Source organism: Rhamphochromis sp. 'chilingali' (genome assembly GCF_963969265.1).
Source record: "Rhamphochromis sp. 'chilingali' genome assembly, chromosome: 21".
NCBI classification, from domain to species: Eukaryota; Metazoa; Chordata; class Actinopteri; order Cichliformes; family Cichlidae; genus Rhamphochromis; species Rhamphochromis sp. 'chilingali'.
The window spans coordinates 26,000,732-26,022,913 of NC_137949.1; the positions used below are offsets into that span (position 1 = coordinate 26,000,732).

Consider the following 22,182-nt stretch of genomic DNA (forward strand, 5'->3'; position numbering starts at 1 on the left):
TTTCTCGCTGTTTTATTTTCAGTATTCATTTCCTGTCTTCATCATTACCCGATGGTTTCCATCATCATCATCACCACTTCTTCCATCTAACTCAAGGTTCTCCTTGTACCTGTTCCTATTAGATTCACGAGAACCCTTATCTCAGTTGTGTACTTTTTGTGCCGCTTCTTCTCTTTTTTCCTCCAAGTCAGAACATCAAGTAGTAAAATTACAGCTCTCATCTTTGTTTGTGATTTACGTAATCTTGTGTCCCTTTAGTTTCATTTTAATCCCTACAGAGAAATGCGTTTAACCAATTTCCTTCCCTTTTGTGATTTGTGCTTAACAGCGAGCGTCAAAAACTGATTGTCCTCGACGGAGGGAAATTGATTGGAGCACGTCAGCAATAGTGCTTTCTGCCTGTCGACAGATTAAAGAGTAACGAGAACTAAAAAGAGAAACCAAGGGAAGTGAGGGACAGGAAGGATGATGATTTATGCACTTTCAGTGTAGCCAGTATGACGTATACCCGCTCAAGTCATGACGTGCACACGAGTCCAAAGCACACAAAAAAATAAATTCTCAAATTCACATTTCTGTCAGTAACAAACAAATTGTTTGCAGTACATGACTAAGAGAAAGTGACTCAGTCTGGCTCCTAGTGTTCATTATAGGTAGATTCATATTTTTTGGACTTAAGAAAGAAACTAAATATGGCTTTTTCTAAGCATATTATTAAAATGGACTATTTATTTCTAAGCACTGAAAACATTTATTGAACAATGAAGCTGTTTGCAGCTTTCATTGATTATAAAGGCAGATAATTACTGCTGCGTTCTGCAATTCTCTCTTTCATTATGCTTTAGTCATCACTCTCATCCACACTTGGACCGTATTTACTCCAAACTACAGTGCGTTTAATTATTAAATGTATCTATAAATGTAATAATTTGATTTATTGGTGGTTGTGACTCAGGAGGTCGTCTACTAATCAGAAGGTTGGTGGTTTGATTCCTTGCTCTTCCAGTCTCCAAGATACCGAACCAAGAATTTTCCCATATGCATCCATGTGAGTGTGTGAGTGTTAGGTTCAAAGTGCACATGCTTTAAAAAAAAAAGTACTTTTATGAATGTGTACGTGAATGGGTGAATGAGGTTTGCAGTAATAAAGCTCAAACTGAGTAGAAGAGGACTATGTGAGCACTGATGTGCCTTTTAATTATTAAATCACTTTTGAGCTTTTTAGTCAAAAATGGATCAACTCCATTCATGTTTCCACAGTTTCTGTCGTGATAAGTATTTATTATGTGATCAGGGCTTTCTGGAATGCAATTATTTGTCTCCCCATACGCCCATTATATTAAAATGATCAGTCACAGCAAGATGACAGGTGGAGGCTGACACCAATATCTTTATGTACATAATCTGATAATGACGGCAAGAAGACGCAGTAAATTTATCTGTCCATTACGGTGAATCATTCTGATTCAGCGATGTGCAAAATTAACATTCTGTGTGGCAAAGTTCATAAATTTATCACTCGGAAAAGTACGTAACATTTTTCCTTTTTTTTGCTTTCTTTCAGGGCATCGAGATAACATCCACCAACTCCAGCAACCACTACGTGACTGGAACTGCCGCTGAGGTCAGACTCTCGCCTTTATTTTTCTTTCCTCATTGTTGACTCAGCCATCAAACCACACACTGTTAACCATCGCTGCCTCACAAGTGCTCGTAAGCAAGCCACTTATCGTGAACTTCAAACCAACCTGTCAACAGTTTGTCTCTTTACAAGAGCCCCGTGCAGATTCTTTACAGTGCCTCTATATTTCTTAACCAGCTCTGTTAACATGTACTCATGTATATGTGTACTCACTGATTGGCTACAAGTGCAGGAAAATATAGCAGATGGGATTTATTGCTTTAAAAGGATCATTATGATAGCGTCGTGTTATGCTGAGCTCTGCCAGATATTTTTGCAGGAGCTGACACTTTCATACTCATTTACACTTCTTCTATCAGAAGGTTTTGTTCTGCTTAGGACAGAATAGCACAAGTCTGTCTGAGTTTCTTATCTAGAAGGAACTGGAAGTATATTTCCAATTGTGAAAAGCAAAAATAAAACACGAGCATCATTTGGTTTCTTGTTTTTGATTCTTCTAAAAAAGAAACTTTTATCTGATTTCATAAAACTACACCATCCTCTTTTTCCTTTTTAAAGTCACATGCAGAATCTAAATCAGGCTATCCTCTCATCTGCACAGTTAAAGTATAAAATTAAGATTTTCATCGATTTCTTGTGGAAACATTAGTTCTCTACCAGGCAGAAATCCCCTTGGAAGTACTTTGTGTGAGGTATTATTTTTAGCTGCTGGCTTATCTTTCCTTGCTTCGCTGTCGCCGAAACTGACACCAATATCAGTCCTCGTGCTGCAAATACTGGCATACTGTTTATTTTTAAATCTCTACAAGGCTGCTTGTTCCAACCATAAGTAAGACTGGATGTAAACAAGTTTATAACACATTGTGACTCACAGGATTTTCCTATGTGTGTCAGATATTCAGTTAAGATAAGATAAGATAAGATAAGATAAGATAACTCTTTATTGTCATTGCACAGTCATACATAGTACAGTAGTACAATGAAATTGGAAAAACTGTCCTACGTCGGCACTACATATAACACAACACGACACGATATGACACATCACAACGTAACAAACAACACAACACAGTATATTAACTTAGTATAAAAAAGAAGAATAAGTGTATGTGTATTGCACACTGTTATTATTGCACATTAATTATTATTGCACCTTGTTATAAATATAAATATTATTGTTATCGTTTTAAACATTGTTACCTCCCCCTAAAAAGTCCAGGGAGGTATCCAGTCAGGTCAGCTATTTACATTGATCAGGGCTATTGCCCTGTTGTAAAAGCTGTCCTTGAGTCTATTTGTTCGGGACCTCAGCAGCCTGAACCTCCTGCCAGACGGCAGCAGCTTAAACACCCGGTGTCCTGGGTGTGTGCAGTCCCGTAGGATGCTGCATGCCCTCTTGAGACAGCGAGTGCTGTACAGGTCCTTCAGGGAGGGAAGAGGATGTCCAATGATTTTTTGGGCCATGTTGATGACCCTCTGGAGTGCCTTTCTGTGTGCTGTGGTGCAGCTGGAGAACCACACACCGATGCAATATGTCAGCACACTTTCAATGGAGCAGCGGTAGAAGACGGTCAGCAGCTCCTTCTTCAGGTCCATTTTTCTGAGGATTCTCAGAAAGTGGAGACGCTGTTGGGCCTTCTTTAAGACCGCAGAGGTGTTAGAGCTCCATTGGAGGTCTGTGTCTATGTGCACACCCAGAAACTTGAAACTGGAGACCCTTTCCACGCACTCCCCGTTGATGCTGACAGGCTGCAGCTCGGACTTCCTCCTTCTGAAGTCAACTACCAGTTCTTTTGTTTTGGTGGTATTGAGGTCCAGGTTGTTGTCTGCACACCAATCTGACAGCCTCTGAACTTCAGCTCTGTATGCAGTCTCATCTCCCCCTGAGATGAGCCCCACCACAGTGGTATCATCTGCAAACTTGATGACTGTGTTGTCTGGGTGGGAACTAACACAGTCATGTGTGTACAGAGTGTACAGTAGGGGACTCAATACACAGCCTTGTGGAGAGCCGGTGTTGAGGCTGAGGGCTGAGGAAAGATGAGGCCCCACTCTAACTCTCTGTACACGGTCTGAGAGGAAGTCTCTGATCCAGCGGCAGGTGGTGGAAGGAAGTCCAATTTCCAGCAGTTTATCTATTAGTCTGTCCGGGAGTATCGTATTGAAAGCAGAGCTAAAGTCAACAAAGAGCAGCCTGGCGTAACGGCCCTGCACTTCCAGGTGAGAGATGGTGGTGTGGAGCGTTGTAGCAATGGCATCTTCAGTTGATCTGTTAGCTCTGTATGCAAACTGGAGCGGGTCGAGTGTGGGTGGCAGGCAGGACATGATGTGACGTCGGACCAGTTTCTCAAAGCACTTCATTATAACAGGTGTTAGAGCAACTGGTCGGTAGTCGTTGAGGCTGCTAATGTTAGTACGCTTTGGCAGTGGGACAATTGTGGCTGACTTTAGGCACGGCGGGATGCAGGACTGGGACAGTGAAGTGTTGAAGATCTTAGTGAAGACCCCAGCCAGCTGGTCTGCACACTCTTTTAGGACCTTTGCGGTTACCCCATCTGGTCCGGTGGCCTTCCTGGGGTTCACTGCCCTTAAACACCGGCTGTAGCTGAGCGGGAAACTGGAGGCAACAACAGGGAGATCTGGTACATGTGGTGCATTACATTACAATAGTGGACTTCATTAGCTTTACTTTGTAACCATTTGGCTTTTGATGTGGATAAAAGCTTCTCTGAGAAAAATGAAATAATCTAATGGATGCGCCGCAGATGAACGAATTTCTGAGAAAGCCAAAGATCCTTTGTATCGGGAGCTTATAAAATGTATGAGGGAGTGTTTATGAGTGAAAATAAGAAGGGCTTGTGAAAGGATGAGGAGGAGAGGGGCAGAAAGATGAAGATGTTATTTTTCCATGATGTCAACCTCAAAGGCTCCCCTGCTACTTGTAACATTGCTGTGGCTGACGGCTAATAAGAGATATGGCCACTGTCCACAAATACAGATAAACTGCATGAATGTGGGAAGGATCCATGCACTGCCTTGCACAGACAGGGCCTTGGCTTATAATCACAATATCGACCTTCACAATATCAGCAGACTGTCTGATGTCGAATTCAGTCTCAAATTTGCTATATTATGAATGCAGTCACAAACAATATTTATAGTTTTATTCAGTCATAGTCAGCAATGCTTGATTTTTGCACAGATATGATGCTGTATGCATTTAATTTATTGGAGTGTTCATATATTGAGATTTCTGTCTAGTTGTTTGACCCTTAAACATTATTTTATGGAAATTTGTTGAAATATTCCTCACAAACTGATAACATCATATTGAATTAAATGTACCAGGATAGGAAGCCATAAACACAACTTCTGTCTGGTTACTTGAATACACATTACAGGATAAACATAGATGATGTACTTTATAGATAGCTTCCAAAGGAGCCAGACTAATTAAGTGGTTTTGATCAATGGTTCTCCTGGTTTTCTGAAGGTCTTTCAACGTTACAGTAAACCACAATACACAAGAGTTGGACTGAACATCAGTATCAACGGTTTTATGGAGTGATAAATGCAAGTTAGAAATTTATGGAGAAGGAGATAAGGTGAACAGGTCAACTGTGATTGTGTATCAGAGCTATAATGGTTTTGTAGTTTCTAATTAGTTTTTATTATTCCACTTTGAGTTAGTTTCCAGAGTTGCGTTGCTTGTTTCAGTTCAGTTTTTATTGCTTGAAAATGTTTAGTTTTTGTTGAGTTTTTATTAATTTCGATATTCGTTTTAGCCTTTTATTGCATGGAGGCACATATGCAGGACGCACAGTTTAGTCTGAGTTAGTACAGATATTCTAATAAAAACTAAAACTTTTGAAAGAAGTTGACTCTCAATAGTCTCAATAAACAGGTCCGTCAAAGTTTCATCAGCGATTTTTTTACAAGATAAACAAGTACTAAAAGTAAAGATAGCACCTCTTTATTATTATTTTATTTTAATTTTTTTATTATTAATTTTTATTTTTTTAAGTTCACAAAATAATTGGTGAAAAGTTAACTAAAACATGCAAACATCTAAAGATGAGCTTTGAATGTCCTTCAAGAAGACTGCTTAAAGAAATTACAAGAGTTCAGGTTGTGTTGAAGAATTGTAAACCTTAAGACTTTTGCATTATAATATGTATATATATGTATATATGTATATATACATATATATAAATTAGATGGGTTCGGCATTTTTATATGTGTTTTTTAAAGTTATTATGTTATATGTGGTGTACATGTATATATATAAGTATACATATATAAGTGGGAGGGGGATAGGGGAATATGTAATAAAAGTACAAGTATTAATAGAAATGCACAATGTGTCGCTGCACCTGTATAATATATATACTATAATAATATAGTACAGAATATAATATAATACTATACTGTATCTAATCTAACATCCAAACAAAGAACAGAACTCTCCCTATTCCCGACTCACAAAGGCTGAATAAAATCACACAACAAGAAAACATAATAAAACAAACTACTTTAAGTGCCAATTACAAATTTATGCCGCTGTCTGTGAAAAACAAATCGTGTAATTGCTGAAATCTATATCTGGTTTGTTTAAACCCAAATATAGATGTGTTGATTGTGTTGATTTTCTCTGTTTCTGCAGCCCTCTACTGATGCCTACGTGAAGGTCTTGGCTGGAGATGAAGTGATCCAAGTCAATGATCAAATAGTGGTGAGTGATACCGTACATACAGCACTTAAGGGCCTAATGCTCTGCACTATAAATATGTGTGTGTGTGTGTGTGTGTGTGTGTGTGTGTGTGTGTGTGTGTGTGTGTGTGTGTGTGTGTGTGTGTGTGTGTGTGTGGTCCTGTTAGTCTGAGACAGTTCTCCTCCTGCAAAGTCTGAGTGTCTTATACAATAACCTTCACGGTGAAATAACCATCGGTGTTGCTGCCTCAGGTGGGCTGGAGCAGAGTTAACCTTGTGAAGAAGCTGCGTGAGAATCCCAGTGGGGTGACTCTCGTCTTGAAGAAGATCCCTGGATCAGTGCAACGCAACAACTCAGCCCCGCTCATCTCTACACAGGTCCGGGCTCATTAAAATCCTCCTCCACTCACTTCTTCACTCCACAAACTGTACAAACTTTCTTCAAAATAGTCAGTGAATTAAAAAAAAAGCCCCAATGTATTTACCTTTTTATATATTATACAATACTTGTACTTTCCACATAATTTGGAAAACAGACTTCACAGGAAAATTATGCTAAGGCCTGTGAATAACACTTCAGAATCTATAACAATGTCGTCTCAAGCTACTTTCACACTCACACAGTGGCCCTGAACGTCTCTAGACATCTGCGGGAGCTGTATGTGAGAACACAAATGTCCAGCTCAGTTGGATCTAATATTTTTAATGGTCTTTACCCTGCAAGCTCTCTGGTACAAAGTCTGTGTGAGGTCTGATTGAGCCTCTGCGAGAAAAGAGAAGGTAATTGTCCTGTGAATGCACAGCCAGTGAGTGTCACCGTGTCCTGCCAGCTGTACGCTCTACCCAGGCTCTAACTTCACCTAAATGACACAAGAGTATTTCCAGCAGGGAGAATGTGTCTGACCCTGCCATTTGTTTGCTCAACCCCACAAAATGTCATGATTTAATTCTCCTCACGTAGTCTCAAAATTAAAGCTGTGAAATTGATGGCAGATACACTATAGATATATCATGGGGGAAATCTCCATTTTTGTAGCAAATCTTCTCAGAAGCTTAGAAAAGGTTATCTATAATGACTGGATGCCAGCATTTAATACGACACATTTTACGCCCTCACGGTGACTAGAACATTTTTGAATTACATTTTTCTCCTCTCTGTCATGCTCATACTTTTAATCATTTGTGAAGCTAAACAGAAGAAACCTCAAAGGCAGCAATATTCTGCTTTCAAGCGTCTGCTGTCTGTGTTCATTTTAGGATAATTACATCCAGGGGTGAGAGTTGAGCATCAAATCCTCTCTTAGAAACCTGATTGTTTTATATCAGGGGGATTCTTTTATGAGAATCCCCTCTTTGATTTCCGTTTAACCTCATTTGGGATCTATTTCCATAAACACTTGCGCACTCTCAGTAGTCACCATGCCAACTGTTGTTTGTCTTTGAACAACACCCTGAATTACACACTGCATCTGATACAAACGCGCACGCATGCACGCACGCACGCACGCACTGTGAGCATTTCACACCCCCCTCGTGACCATCACCGTGCTAATCTCAGATCTAGCTGGCGGCATAGGGTGAGAAAAACATTTAAAAGATGTGAATCAGCTGAGTGTATAAACTCCATATTGTCCTCAGAAGATGCCCTGCTTTTCTTCCAAGAACTTCGCCGGCTGTGTGTGTAGAGTTGTGTGCACGCGGTGTCTGTGTGTGTGTGTGTGTGTTTGTTTGCGTTGCCGTCTTGTCTGCTAAGCCACAGAGCACACAGATGGCAGAGCCTAGGAGAAGGTTGCAATTAGAGTCTACCGTGACATCCAGCTTCTTAACCCTCCACCGACCCCTAAATGCAGACAGTTCAACCTGCACACTCACACGCTGTTGTGTTTTCAGAAAGAAGAGGACAAGGAGGAGAAGTCAGAGGAGGAAGAAGAAAAGGACGATCAAGAGGGTCCACGGCATTCATTACTCAAGAGAGTGGCAGCATCTGTCAGGTCCTTGTCTTTCAGTTGAGGGCATTCATTTGCTTGTCCTTTAATAAGATGGAACTGCTACTTGTGTTTAATATTCTAAACCATACAGCAGCACCTGGGTTTGTCTCTAAAATAAACATCAAGAAGAAATCCAAGCTCCATTTAAAGTTAGAATAATAGATGTAGATTTCTGAGGGGATGCATGGAATCCCATCTGAAATATAAACCTTTCTACCCCCCAATTTAGAACACGTGCATTTGCCCCCTCAGTAAACATTAAAAAGGAATCGCTTAGAAGAATTGCTGTAACATTAGTCAGCAGCATAACAATGGCTCCCAGACGGGTGGCTCTTTTTCCTTCAGCATTGTTTTTGTTGCGTTTTGTTTTTTAGTCGCATTATTTTCTCACCAAAAACATTGCGATTTTGTTTTTTCCTGCTTTCATTGTGTTTTATTCAGCTTAACAACGTTTGATCTTTCTGGGTCACCACATTGTAAAACCTTAACCCAATAACACAATAAAGTCACCACTGCTCAACAAAGTTTAAAATACTTTATTAAGGAGTAGTAAGTCAAATGTAATGTCCCGCAACTGGGCCCCAAAAGGATAAAGAATCCAAACTTTTGTTTTCAGACGTGATGTACATGAAAACATGGTTTAAACATTAACATCTCGATTTTTGTCTATGGAAAGAAAAGGTTTTGTGCATACACCCGAGGCACAATCCACAAATAGTTTGGCCATATTTAGCAATCCAAAAAGTGAGAATGCTTTAAGAAAGGTATCATTACATCGCCTAAATGCCTGAGAATAAGAATGAAAGATTAAAAAAATACATAAACAAGAATGCAAACAATGCAAAATTGAATAAAATATGCAAAATTGTAGACAGACGTCTAAAACTGATTTAAAAAAAAAAAATTTTTTTGCCAATTGTCTAATATTTTCTGAATTTAAATATTCTTTTTTGCTTTTTAAAAAAAATTGTCAATCACTTTGTTTGCATACATGCATGAGAAGTTGAATACTGATCTGGTTACACAGCATTTACTCAGTAGAGCTGAACATCCCTGAAACCCTTTTGACCTTGTTCATCTGCCAGCACCCGGCAGGTTTCCCATGAGGTCACACTGCAAATGCCACAAATTCCACTGCGCACTCGCAACACACGACTGACTGGAAATGAGTTAAAAGGAAGAGATGAGGAGAAAGATTTAAAAAATGCAGAGAAAAATTAGTAGATGGGAGGAAAAGAGTGATGAAGAGGCAAACAGGGACAGCGAGAGCTGATGAAGAGCAGGCGGACTCTAGCAAATGGATGGAGTGGGCGGTGATGGTGCCTTGTGGTTGTAAATAATTCTGACACATTCTAATATACAACAGCTACATTTTAAGAAAAAAGGGAGAAACTGGCAAGTAAAGTCATATTTTATCACTTTAAATTACTCTTTTTAAGGACTTGTAGTTTTGTAATGTGCTGTTAGTGTTTTCCAGCTAGAGGTTTCACTTTATATCAGCCACATGTGGCAACTGTGAATATAAAGTAAGATAAAAATCTGTATTTTTGCAACATGTTTATGTAATTTCCTCGCTGCTCATTCTTTGCTCAATGTTTCTTTTCATTTGGACTTTTAATTTTATAATACCAGATGCTGCATCAGTGGAACCCAAGTGTTTTGACTGATATTTCTATATATTTTGTTACAGACGAGCTGTTCAGGGGCCAGAGGTGCAACAGCAGCCCATGGGACAGGAAGAATCTGAAATATCCTCAGTCAAGGAGCTTGAGGAAAATCTGAGCCTCACTTCATATCAAAGCCGACAGGGGGCGCTTTTGGCACCAGGTAAGACAAATTTGCAAGATTTTATCTTTTCTTATAACTGATTATATTTTAGTTACTTTGTGTTTTTCTTTTCAGAAGGATTTTAAACTGTTGATTACAACACACAAAGTGTATTATCGCGGCATGCCACACTGTAATAGTTTCACTATCATTTGACCTTCTGCACAGAAACCACAATGTAACTGAGGTGCAAAGATGTGGGTTTATTTAGAAACTTCATTCTGTTTCCCAGCAGGGTCACAGAGCTTGACAGGTTCAAGGCTTTCACTAAATCGCCTGAGAGACCGCTCGCCCTCGCCTGTAAGAACCAAACAGGACAGAGCTAGCATCAGTTCCTTCCCTGATATGGTGGGACACACGGTGAGGGGAAATTGAGAACATTCACTAACAATTGTTTTTGTTAATTAAAGTAAGCTTTTAAACACTGAGTGATCGCTGTCTGATTATCTTTTCAGGGGAACAAGGATGGTAAGAAGACCTCCACTAAAGGTACGATTTTCTTTATCACAGGACAATAAAATAAACAAAACACTGAAGTGTTTTTGTAATGACAAAATCAGCCCCGAACTGATAACTCCTCTGTAAGCTGTGGCTTATAGAAGAGTGTCTGTAAGACCAGGAGCACAGCAAATCTCCCTCACCAGGCGTGGCAGATGGACTGGTTGTGCCAGGTTTCTGCCTGTTAAAAAGGAGTTTTTCCTTTCCACTGCTAACAAAGGGCCATCTAATTACTGTGTTTTTCTCTCTATTATTATTATAGTTTCTTAAGCTCACAATATAAAGTGGCTCGAGGCAACTGTTGTTGCCATTTTGTGCCACATGAAATGGTCACAGAATGATAAGCATGTCCAAAACACAACTAAGACTAAAGAAAAACAATGAAAATAAAGCATTGCAAAGGAAAGAAGAGATAAATAGCCAAGAAATACATGCCTAAACAGAAACAAGAGGTAAAATATAATGATTCTTTAACAAAAAAATCCTGACTGAGGATGTTTTATTCCACTGAAAACCTGTAGAGTGCCTGAAACTTGTCCTGCAAAGGTTACTGGAAAACCCGATGGGAACAGTATGTACGGGTTAAGCAGTTAGTGAACTGTGTAACACAGTGTAACACAGTGTCAAATGTGAGAAGCGATGTGAGTTTGTTGGAAGCTTTATGGATGATACTAAGACAACTCAGCTGTGTGATACAGAGATTAGGAGGGTTCAGTTGCTGTGGCAATAATGTAGCAGTAAAGAATAACATGAATTGAGTGCTTGGAATTGCAAAGAAAGATCAAGTCGAATTCCCCCCAAATAAAAACTGCTTCGACTTAAATATTAAATCGTAAATTTTCTGTGCTTTTATATTTCCTGGAATGGTTTTAAAAGGATCTAATACTGGAGACATCGCAAAAGTCCAAAAAACCCCAAGAAATACCCAAAAATTTAGTTCACTTATCATGATCATTATCTCCCTTCTCTTCCTTATTTGTCTTTCAGGAAAGACGACGGCTATGAGCCGGCGTCGTGTGTCCTGCCGTGACTTGAGTCACCCCGACTGCGATGGTTGGCTCTGGAAGAAAAGAAAGGAGAGCAGTGTCTTCATTGCACAGAAGTGGCAACGGTTCTGGTTCGTGCTCAATGGGCCTCACATTTACTGGTACAAGAGTCAACAGGTGAGCAAAAAATCAAGAAAAAGGTCATCATCGCTGTTAGTTCATATAATACCTAAAGCACATGATCTATCTGAGTTAGTGCCACATGCATTATTAACTATCAAAATATTTTGCATTCATCTAATTGTCAGTATGTCTAATTTTCTTCAATTGTATTTCAGGAGGAGAAGGCAGAGGGGTTTCTCAATATATCCAGCTATGGCATAGAAAGCGCCGGAGAGCACAAGAGAAAATAGTAAGAGTGAACCCAGTGATGAGTCACATAATGGTGCCATAATGGAAAGCCATGGTTTAAAACAGCAATTATATTATGTATGCACATGTTCTGCATATTTAGGTCTTCATTTTTGTGACACCCCCGCTCCTTCTTTCTGTTTTCTCCCTACCAGCGTATTCCAAATGTGCCACCCGAAATTTCAGAACTTTATTTTCGCTGCGGACAATGTCAATGACATGAGCAAGTAAGTTCATACTGTATAATGATATAACAATGTCACAATCGGCTGGTTGTGTCGGGCACTAGCTCGAACACAATGCAGTTATTCATTCCTTTTGCTAACAGTCTATGTTAGAGGTGGTAAAGTTGTAACAGGTGGTGGTGTTCACTGCCCCCTGCTGGTTGCTTTTTTCAGGCTTCTCTAGTGAGACTGTTATGCATTGTTTAAAGATGTTATCCTCAACATACTCTCACTAGACACTTTATTAGATAGATGCTGCAAGTATCAAGCTGGACTCCCTTTTACCTTTTACATCCCAAAGGTGCTTTATTGAATTGAGATCAGGTGACTGTTGGAGGCCAGTTGTGAGTGCTGTGAACCTGGACACAGACCAGTACAGTACTTAATAATAAAGTGTTTAGGTAAATGTGTATGAATATTGGTGACATAGCTTATCCCCTTTTTTTTCATCAGATGGATCAACTGTCTGATTACAGCCATACAGAAGCACAAGAAGTTCAACAAAGGCCCAGATAATGAGGAAGGTGTGGAAACATTTCTCTTATGCTTTTAAATTTTTACTCTAAATCACTTAATTGTATGTGCACAATACAATTCATGTTTTCCCATATATTTCCTACGGCATTAGCAATAATGCATCGTGATGTGTCCTGCTTGAGCAAATAAATGGTAGATATAATGATATTTTCACCATAAAAAATAAGAGCAAATTGTAGTCTCATAATTATCTAGTAACACAGAGCATTATTGTTAATTACTGTAGCTTTGCCCATTTACAAATGGCAGTCCTGATGCTTCACATTTTAGGTAATGGCATTACATTGACAGCTGTGTTCATTTATAAACAGAGTGTTACAGTGAAACTGAATCAGAGAGCGAATCATCTCCTTCAACCCGCAGGAAAAACAAGGTTAGCTCGGTAAGAGAGTTATATATTGCACAAATAATCATTAAAGCATGCACATACACATCCAGATTACATTCATTTCATATTTGTCTTGATTATCTTTCTCAGAAGGTACAGTCCAGCACCCTACCTCTCCCCAAGGGTAAGAACAGGGCGCCATTACCTAGACCTACAACAGAGGGCAGCAAAGGAACAGGTATTTGTTATGTCACACTGCCTCTCTCTTGTTCTCTCAGTAATAAAAAATGTCTTTAATCACAGCGTAATGAGTGTTAATATTTTAAGACTCATTAAGTTTTAATATTCTCTGAGAGAGTAAATAAGATTAATTGTGTTGTTTACTTACCTTTAATCCTGTTTTGGATAGATGGTTCACAACAACTGTGTGACTGTGTTTTTTTCCTGTGTGTTTCCTCCCTTCTGTTAGAACCTGGTCAGGTAGATGAGATGGGCATGATGCTAAACAATCTAAAGGAAGGGGGAGTTTCTCTGATCGGCCACGAGCAGCCGTTCACGCACGACCACTTCAGGAAGTCATTCATTCGGCGCAACAAAAATCCCGTCATCAATGAAAAGGCACTCACGCTCCGAGCTCTGCAAAGCACTCTAAAGGTGAGGAAAGGTCTTATCCAGTCTTACCTTTCCTTGTGTCTGCATGGAAACCCATGCGATTCAGCATTAACTCCAGCAACTGATACACAAAGCTGCGATGGTCCTGGGTCAGTGACCCAGTGTTTTCTGTTTTGTATTATTGATCTTTGATTTCTTGATGTGTCTTTGTTAATGCTTAGAGTTTTGGTTCTTGTGTTTAGTGTTTTGTTATATCTATCCATGTCCTCCCCTAGTGCTCTGTTCGTGTTCCTGAGTTTGTGTTTGTAAAACAGTTTGTAAATTTCCTGTTTTACTTTGAAGGTCTGTGTCTCTCATGTCTAGGTTCAGCTGTGTCCTCCCCTTGTGTGTTTATATAGTGTGGTTTCACCCATGTTCATTGTCGCTCTGTCTGTGTTATTTGGGGAATCTCGGTGTTTTTCCCTGCGTGTCATTCCGTGAGTTATGGTTTCGGGTTTTGTTTGTTTCTAGTTTTCCCAGTTTAGGTTTATCTTTAGTTCTGTTCTCGCTTTTGTTGTTTTCACCTTCCAAAATAAAGCTCCTTCGCATCACAGCCAGTGCCCACATTTTGGGTCCTTTCTCAAAACACCACACGACTGCTGCTGCAGCCGTGACAGTAGCAGGTACATTTATCACTGAGTGCATGACAAATGGCTCAGCTGGTGAATTAACCAAGCATCTTAATTATCAAAAGTTGCTCTGGCAGGAGCTATATAACAAAATTAAAAACTCAGCTTTTATTAGTAACTCGCTTTGGCCGTAGGGAACATGGAAGACATGGGTAAAACCACTCCTATTTAAAACTGCAACGCACTGTTTCCCACAGCTTGAAATTCACTCGGCGGTGATGGATGGTGTATATATGACAGATATTCCTTAAACGCCTCACATATTGTGAAATGAGAAAGTCTCATCCAAACACCTTCAAATTCAATACTGTTCTTGCTCAGTATCACAGGTGATTTATACTTCTAGTAAGTCTGTGCCGTAGGTAGATTGTAACTGCAAACCTCTCTGAAACCCTACGCCATACCCTGATGTGCACTTTCCTGGAAATGTAACTACACATCTCATGTTCATCTCCTGCTGTTGTTTCAGTTTTTAAATTAAAGAGTGGGAACCCAGGAGGGGAAAAAAGTCCCATCATTCTATTTATTTCTATTGTGGCTGGCACTTCATGTAAAACTGTCCACATAACCACAAGGTAACTGAGACATAGCAGTGTTGGCCACTTATGCGTTGGCTATGCAAATATTCACTGCAGAAATCTAAATATAGGAAAAGAACATTGCATATATGCGCATACAGAGACTCCTCAGTTAAGTAAAGTGTTTGTGCAAGTTTTATGAAATGAGGCATGAATGAAACTATATCAAGAAACTGTCTTGCTCAGAAAGGTTTTTGTGTTCAAATGGTCAGAGGGTGATATTAAAATTCATCTGCATGGTCGCTGACTGGAAATGCTTTTTCTCCACAGGCCAAAGAAGCGGAGTTGCAGCAGATCAACAAGATCCTGGGCGACTCCAATCTGACACCTTCAAAGTACCGTCAGTGGAAGGAGAACAACGAGGAGCTGTTCAAGGAAATCGAGAAACTGGTCTCGCTCAAGGCCTCCAAAGCAGGGGACCATGCACCTGAGCAGGACACGCCCACTGAGGAGGTTGCCCTAGAAACTGTTGCCAAGGAAACAGCCGCCGCAGAGGCAGAAGGCGCATATAGACTAAGCCTTAGCGATGGGGAGCAGTTAGTCGATGCAGAGCCATCTGACGTTCTTCTGGAGATGTCACAAGCGTCTCCGAGCACAGACAGCAGCCCAGTATTAGAACTCTCTCTCGGCTCGCTCCAGGATTCAATAAACAAACAGCTGAGTGAAATGGCACAAAGTGGAGACACTTCAGAGAGCTACTTCTTCATTTAAAGCCACACCAGTTCAAAGTTGCTCTGTTTAATAACAGTTAATAATGTTAGACAAATGAAAGCTTTTCTTCATGCAACAATATGAGACAGCGCAGACGGTTTTTTTCATTGGGAGCAGTTAAAAGTTGTATTAAAAATGGCCACAAAATCAAACATTTTTAAATCAAACATGTCAGTGAAATACATCAATGCATACTTGTTTGTCTTTTTGTTTAGGAAACAAATTTCGATAAATGACAAGTTTACAACAGCAAAGAGAACATGAAATTACCAAGTGTCACAGTCTCAGTTTGGTATATATTTATATAATTTTAAAATTATCATTCTTCTTCTTCTGTGGTTAAAAATACCATCAAGTATGACTTTGCTTGGAACTTGTGATATAAGTTGTACCTTTTGCAATGTGATATGTATGTACAGTTTTACTATAAATACTCTATGTATTTGTTTATTGACATTACCTTAATAAAGGTCCATGTGAATAATTTTGTACACAACTTTTACTCCAGAAACACTGCTATTGCTCGTCTGGGTAAGTCCTTTTCAAACTCCCTTCATGACCTTAATGAGAACCTTTCACCAAAAATTATATATTTAATGAACTTAAACCTCCTAAGACCTGAACTCTTTCATGGCATGCATTTTTAATTTCTCTTTGCTATTTGGGCTGATTGAGACCTGTTGAATGTAAAAACAAAGAAATATCTTTTTATCTGATTTTGCTCTTCAAGGGCCTGATATGCACCTATGAGGTCACTCGTTTTCAATTTCAGTAGAACAGTGGCAGTATAATGTCCTAAGTGGATATCCAGCCCTTGTAGAGCAAAATTTAGTATTGTGGTCTAGACAACCCAAAATTTGGACACCGGGTCCTGGATCCTAGGAGAATAAAGAACAGCTGCGTGACAGCTGAGTTTCTCGATTACCTTTTGCCTGGATCTGCTGTAAATGCACTAAGACAGATGATGTCTTCCTGAATACTAAGACATCCCATGCGACCCTGCTGCTTTATACTGTAACCTTCACTTGCTCAATTAAAAAAAAAGAGAGTGTAACGATCACTGAAGAGTGTTATGATGTTTTGTGATTTCCCGCAACTGAGTGGGAGATAACTGCCCAGACTTGGTAAAGTAGTGTGTCTGTGTTTCTAAATGTGTGTGTCTGTCTTCAGTGCATGAATTACACCCTCCTCTGTGTCTGAGACCTCTTTTAAGCCGTCCACTGACGTTTACTACTAAGTAGATAAAATGTTTATTTATGAGCTACTTGTTCTGTGCGAGCAGGTCTCAAAGACCTGCGTTCTCAACCATGATGTGAATTTCTCTCCTCTCCTGAGGTTGTTTGTTGCCAGCTGAAGCGATTGAATTGGTTATTCTCACATCGGATTGCGATCTCTCCACGTGGCTCCAGGCAACATTCACATCTAACATCTATTCACATAATGTTGCTTGGTTTAAATGCAGTGAACTTGTCTGCCGTACAACATGTGAGATGATCACTCTGGCTCTCGGCCTCGTCTTAAGACAAATAATGTGAATTTATTTCCATATTAAACATGTAAATGTATTTAGCTTCCAAAGTTATCTTCATAAGTGAATTGCATGTGCTCCTATTTCCTGATTTCGTTTTTCTTCATTGCAGCATAACCTACCTAATCTGAAAAGTAATAAATAAATAAATGCAACAGATTGTGATAAATAGTTTTTTATTTAGTGCAACAAATATGAGCACAAAATGACAACACAAACCAGTCATTTGCAAGGAATAGAAAATACCCTTTTGTATATCCTCCTGTGACGCCTTCTTTAATATTCATAGTGTTCATCTTATTCCAGAAATATAATGTTACCCAGTGAAAGCTCCTCCTGTGCTCAAGAGCAGCAAATTCATCAACAAAACAGGATATCACATATAAATGTAAAGCTTTTTTTTTCTGTTAACAACCAGCTTAATACAGATGAAACCGAGTGTGATGACCTTAAGAATTTAAGCTATTTTTTTAGGCTTCTGCTGGCATCATCTATGATTCACAGTTCTGATCAGACAATTTTCTTCTTAACAGTACAAATGCATGGCTACAACGTAAAGGCAACACAAAGCAATACTTCAATCGTATTTCACCACATGTTGCATTTAAAGGCAGCGTGATGTTGAATCTTTTTCTAACGTGACATTCATCCATTTGTTTTTATTTACACCCCCAGATCATGTTTGTTCCTGTGTTAAAGGAGAGCTACATCCATTATGTTTAAACCTGCATGACAGTTCATTACTAAGCAGCAATGTCTGGTAGTCCACAGTCATTTATGAATTTATGACTTTTCATTACATAAGCTACACACTGAAAAGATAAAAATGGGTTTAGAAAGTGCCCTTAATGCTATTTTTTTTCTCTTTTCTGTCCACGCTTTCTTAAAGTTTAAAATGTTGGACAAGCTTCTAACAACTAACTTCATATACATCCATGTCAGGCTTGTTGGTCATTTCTGGACATGAGTGGCAGGGAGACACAGACAGCTCATGCCTAGATGGGCAGGTTGGGCATCGTGGTCGTTTGAAACTGAAAAGCAAAGCGGCGCCTCCCAACACCTGTAGACACGAACCCAGCCACCCAAAGTAAAGCGAGCCAGCTGGATGCAAGTTGAGGTGTGGGTACCGTGGGTTATGAATCCTTTGACTTGGATCCATCCCGAGTCTTTTAAGGTTGTGGGTGTAAACCCCTAACGCAGTCAGGCTCAGCAGCCCTGCTGTCACCACCAGAAGTCCTCCTGAGGCTGCTACACCTCTTAGAGGGAGATCTGCCCAGCACCGGACCCCGATGCAAGCCAGGACAATGCCAGTGCCGCACAGGAACAATGAGGTTAGCACCAAACCCTGTGCCAGACGAACCCTGGGGTCTCTCTGATACGGACCAGCCACAGGCCAGCACTGCCTCAAGTCAGAGCGCTCCACCTGCAGGCAGCTCTCCCATAGTCCATCAGAGCGCAACAAGATCAGTGCCTCCACTGAACTGGACCTGGTCCCATGACTTTTTGTTCCTGACCGGAGCAGACTTCCCGGTCCTGCCATTCCCAAATGTGCCTGTCCCTCTCTCCACTGGGGGGTGATGGCAGCAGTGAAGACTAGGACCAAACCCAAGGGGGCAAAAACGATCCCCATCACCATGGAGGCTGGAGTGTGCATCTTTTGTTCTCACAAATCCAGCTTGTCAGGAATAAAAAAAATAGTACAGTACCAGTGTTCAGTATGCTACAAATATTTTACAAAACACAAATAACAGTGGTTGTTTCTCCAGACAGAGACATCGCCTGCTGGTCAAATCTTGGCATGGTTTACTCTGCTCTAAAAGAAGAAGAAGAAGAAGAAGAAGAGTTAGATAAAATCCTGTGTTTAAAAAAAATCAATTTGTGTCACAAACATCTCCTCCACTTTCTGACAAGAAACACAAAGAGCTTTAGAGAGCTATAAATAAGACTGTGGCAAATGCAAAGACAGTCACTACAACGATCACAACATTAAAGATTTAACACGATAAAATAAGAAAAAAGCTCGCCCAGTACCTCTTAAACGAAAGTCTCATGTGTTTAATCTGCAGGCTCTTCATTCTGACTGCCTGAGTCAAAGAGAAGGTCAATGCGATGATGAGAGACAGAGAAAAGCAGAGGCAGAGCTGAAGTGGAGTAAACACAAGTGCACGAGCAGACGGAGAAAGCAGAAGGAGGTTTGGCTTCACTGCTCCTGCGCTGGACAGGGAAAAAAAACACACACACACAAAAACCCAGAGCAGTCGATGGCTGCCTCTGTTGCTAGGATACAATAACCTGGCCAGGCTCAACGTGGCAGTATGCGTGTGCGGTTGTGTTTATCACAAGACTTCTCTCTGCACAAGATGTGATGATCTCATGTGTACAAATGGTACAAATGTTGGCATACTTGAGTTTAGTGTGTGCGTGCGTGCGTGCGTATGTGTGTGTATGATGAGTGTGCCACTATTTTTTTTTTAATGTTTGAGGATTGATGGCCAGCTGTGACCTTGGTAGAATTCAGTCGGGTTAGTAATTATGTGAGGCCACTGTTTGAATGCAGAGTGAGTCTCAGACAGAACAGTAAAGAATGTCCCAGGAGAAGAGGACAGAGTGAAGACGTAAGTGAATCATGCAGACAAACAAGCCGGACATCTCTGTTAAACAAACAACGTCTGCAAAGATGTTATGATGACAATGCTGTAAGACGTGGCTCACTGTGTTTTTGCAAAGGAGGACGACTAGAAATGTTGAGGCTGTTTCTTATAATAATAATAATAATAATAATAATAATAATAATAATAATAATAATAAGCAGAAAATTATTATACCAAGCAAAATGTGTTTACACAAAAAAGTTTTTAACAAAGAAAAGTATTTTTTATCTAAGGCACATGATGATAAAGTGTCACAAAACATGCAAGCTGTTAGTGAGCTGTACACATAAGAATGCAAACATTTAAAAAGTAAAAAAAAAAAAGTGCAACTATAGTTTAACATATTAGATATTACACAGATTCTTATCCATCATTAATTGTTTAATCATCTTTTCTTTATTATCACAAATTATATATATATATATATATATATATATATATATATATATATATATATATATATATATATATATATATATATATATATATATATATATATGATCCTGCATCTGAAGGTTAAGAAAACAAAGGAATGCCTATTTTTAAGCTTAACTTATAACTTACAGGAAGATATTGATCCAACAGCAATCACATTTGTAAATCTGACCTATAATTGATGGCGAGATATTACTTCCAGCAATGTCGCTTGGGAGCTGATGACATATAGCGTGACTGAGTCAGTCTTGTTCCTCTTTAATTTAATCGGAGATTACACTTTGCAAAGAAGCAGCTGTGGGCAGGAAAGGACAGAACGTACTAGAAAAATATTGTTTTAAACGTGCAGAGACAATTGTAGAATTTAGAGTAGAAATTTTGCATGAGAATGCATGTCTGGATGTGGATGCGGGACACAAGCTTCATAAACACAAATATCACTTGCTTGACTTTAGTGACATGACATAAAAATCATAGAAGATGACAGAGACAAGAATCAAAGCTCTGAGCCACCTGTGAGGGCTTTCATGTGCACCACAAAGTCTCACTTAGGTATGAATTATGTTCTATACACACTTGTTACTCTTGCAGCTGTCGCATTGCCAAGTCCATTGATTACTGCCACTGTAATGACTGTAAATGCAGTGCAGCTCCCTGAGGTGCTTGATTAGGTTTGATGCAGAAAAGAAAGACATAAAGAGGCCAGTCATGAGCCAAAAAATTCCAAGCATGCAGTACATTTTTAATAGCATTTTCCCTCATGAAGGCGTATTTGGAGCAAATACAAACACATGCACGCACACCGACACAGTCCATGAAGTAGCAGTCACTTACCATTCAGGAGGGGTTTGTTTGTATCTCACTGCAGATCGCTGGCTGCCTCCCTGCTGTCGTCTGAATGGCTAACATGTTTCTCTCTGTGGGAGCAGATGGTGCGACGACTTCTTTATTGTTCTTTTCCCTCTTTCTTCTCATCTGCCCTTGCTTTAAAAATTTCTCCACTTGCCTCTGCAACAATTTCTTCTGTCTTCATGTCTGTGTCCTTGTGTCTGCCCCCTCCTCTTTTTTTCCCCCCTGGCTGCTTCCTCAGCTGTCTGCTTCTCTTCCCCGCTATCCCACTTTCTCCTGGATGTGTTTCTCTCTTTGACTTGCCAATGTCTGTGTTATATCTAGGACAGTCCCTCCCTGCTTTTCCCTGTCACTGTTGCCAAGTAGGGAATGTGGGGAGCTTTCTGAGTAATACCAACACTTCAATCTGCCTGTTTTCGACCACATAGAGGTGTTCGAAAATCAAAATCTGACTGCTTATTGTTTGCCTTTTTATGAATCCTGTTTTGTTTTGAGAACACGGACATAGGGACACAAGCTTGCACAATCACTCCCACACTGGCAGGTGTCCCAATTTATGTGGGACTGCAGAGCATTTTTATCCTTTTTCCTTCATGCCACATTTTGATTGGCTGAAACATGAAGTAAACACTGCAAGACAGGCACTGCAAAAGGGAAGAGAAGGCAGTCATAGTGGTCAAAGGGTAGTTTAACCTGTAGGTGTCTTTGGCTGGATACACTTTGAACATGGAAAGGTGTGAGCCACTAAAAAGTCACAGTTTGTGGAGATGCATTGGAGAAATACTGTATGATGGAAACTACTACAAACCTAGAAATGTCTTGATTGTTAGAGTTTTAATGTCAAAAAGAGATGCATACAGCTGCAACCCCAATAAAGCCTCAGGACAAAGAAGTTCCGTCACATGCCAGATCTATAACTCTTTCAGTTTGTGTGAAAAAAGTACATCCAATGATTGTTAATTGACAGAAGCACCTACAGCAACATTGCTTTCTGTATGA

The 22,182-nt window shown here is 39.8% G+C and overlaps 2 protein-coding genes across 5 annotated transcripts in view; one reads left to right on the plus strand and one right to left on the minus strand.

Moving 5' to 3' along the window:
- Positions 1 to 17,366, plus strand: part of cnksr1 (connector enhancer of kinase suppressor of Ras 1) — a 29,790-nt gene extending 12,424 nt beyond the window's left edge. Inside the window, exons 7-21 of one of the 2 annotated variants that reach the window (XM_080871588.1) lie at positions 1,565 to 1,624; positions 6,306 to 6,374; positions 6,605 to 6,730; positions 8,243 to 8,343; positions 10,031 to 10,167; positions 10,400 to 10,527; positions 10,623 to 10,656; positions 11,653 to 11,828; positions 11,990 to 12,063; positions 12,218 to 12,289; positions 12,740 to 12,810; positions 13,135 to 13,205; positions 13,302 to 13,389; positions 13,621 to 13,805; positions 15,280 to 17,366. In XM_080871588.1, coding sequence (XP_080727714.1) covers positions 1,565 to 1,624; positions 6,306 to 6,374; positions 6,605 to 6,730; positions 8,243 to 8,343; positions 10,031 to 10,167; positions 10,400 to 10,527; positions 10,623 to 10,656; positions 11,653 to 11,828; positions 11,990 to 12,063; positions 12,218 to 12,289; positions 12,740 to 12,810; positions 13,135 to 13,205; positions 13,302 to 13,389; positions 13,621 to 13,805; positions 15,280 to 15,720 — 1,833 coding nt within the window. In that variant the 3' untranslated portion in view covers positions 15,721 to 17,366. The remainder of the gene's footprint in view (positions 1 to 1,564; positions 1,625 to 6,305; positions 6,375 to 6,604; positions 6,731 to 8,242; positions 8,344 to 10,030; positions 10,168 to 10,399; positions 10,528 to 10,622; positions 10,657 to 11,652; positions 11,829 to 11,989; positions 12,064 to 12,217; positions 12,290 to 12,739; positions 12,811 to 13,134; positions 13,206 to 13,301; positions 13,390 to 13,620; positions 13,806 to 15,279) is intronic. The other variant, XM_080871589.1, reaches the window with a different exon arrangement.
- Positions 17,367 to 17,475: 109 nt separating this feature from the next.
- On the minus strand, positions 17,476 to 21,401 carry cldn23l (claudin 23-like). 3 transcript variants are annotated; one of them, XM_080870996.1, is made up of 3 exons: positions 21,169 to 21,401; positions 19,280 to 19,332; positions 17,476 to 19,061 (listed from the first exon to the last, which is right to left on the minus strand). In XM_080870996.1, exon 3 carries the CDS (start codon positions 18,900 to 18,902, stop codon positions 18,159 to 18,161), a length of 744 nt encoding a protein of 247 aa, XP_080727122.1. In that variant the 5' UTR covers positions 18,903 to 19,061; positions 19,280 to 19,332; positions 21,169 to 21,401; the 3' UTR covers positions 17,476 to 18,158. The 3 variants fall into 3 exon arrangements, with proteins under 3 accessions (XP_080727122.1, XP_080727123.1, XP_080727124.1); XM_080870997.1 differs by lacking the exon at positions 21,169 to 21,401 and adding an exon at positions 20,911 to 20,948; XM_080870998.1 differs by lacking the exon at positions 19,280 to 19,332 and having other exon boundaries at positions 17,476 to 18,923.
- Positions 21,402 to 22,182: the final 781 nt, after the last annotated feature.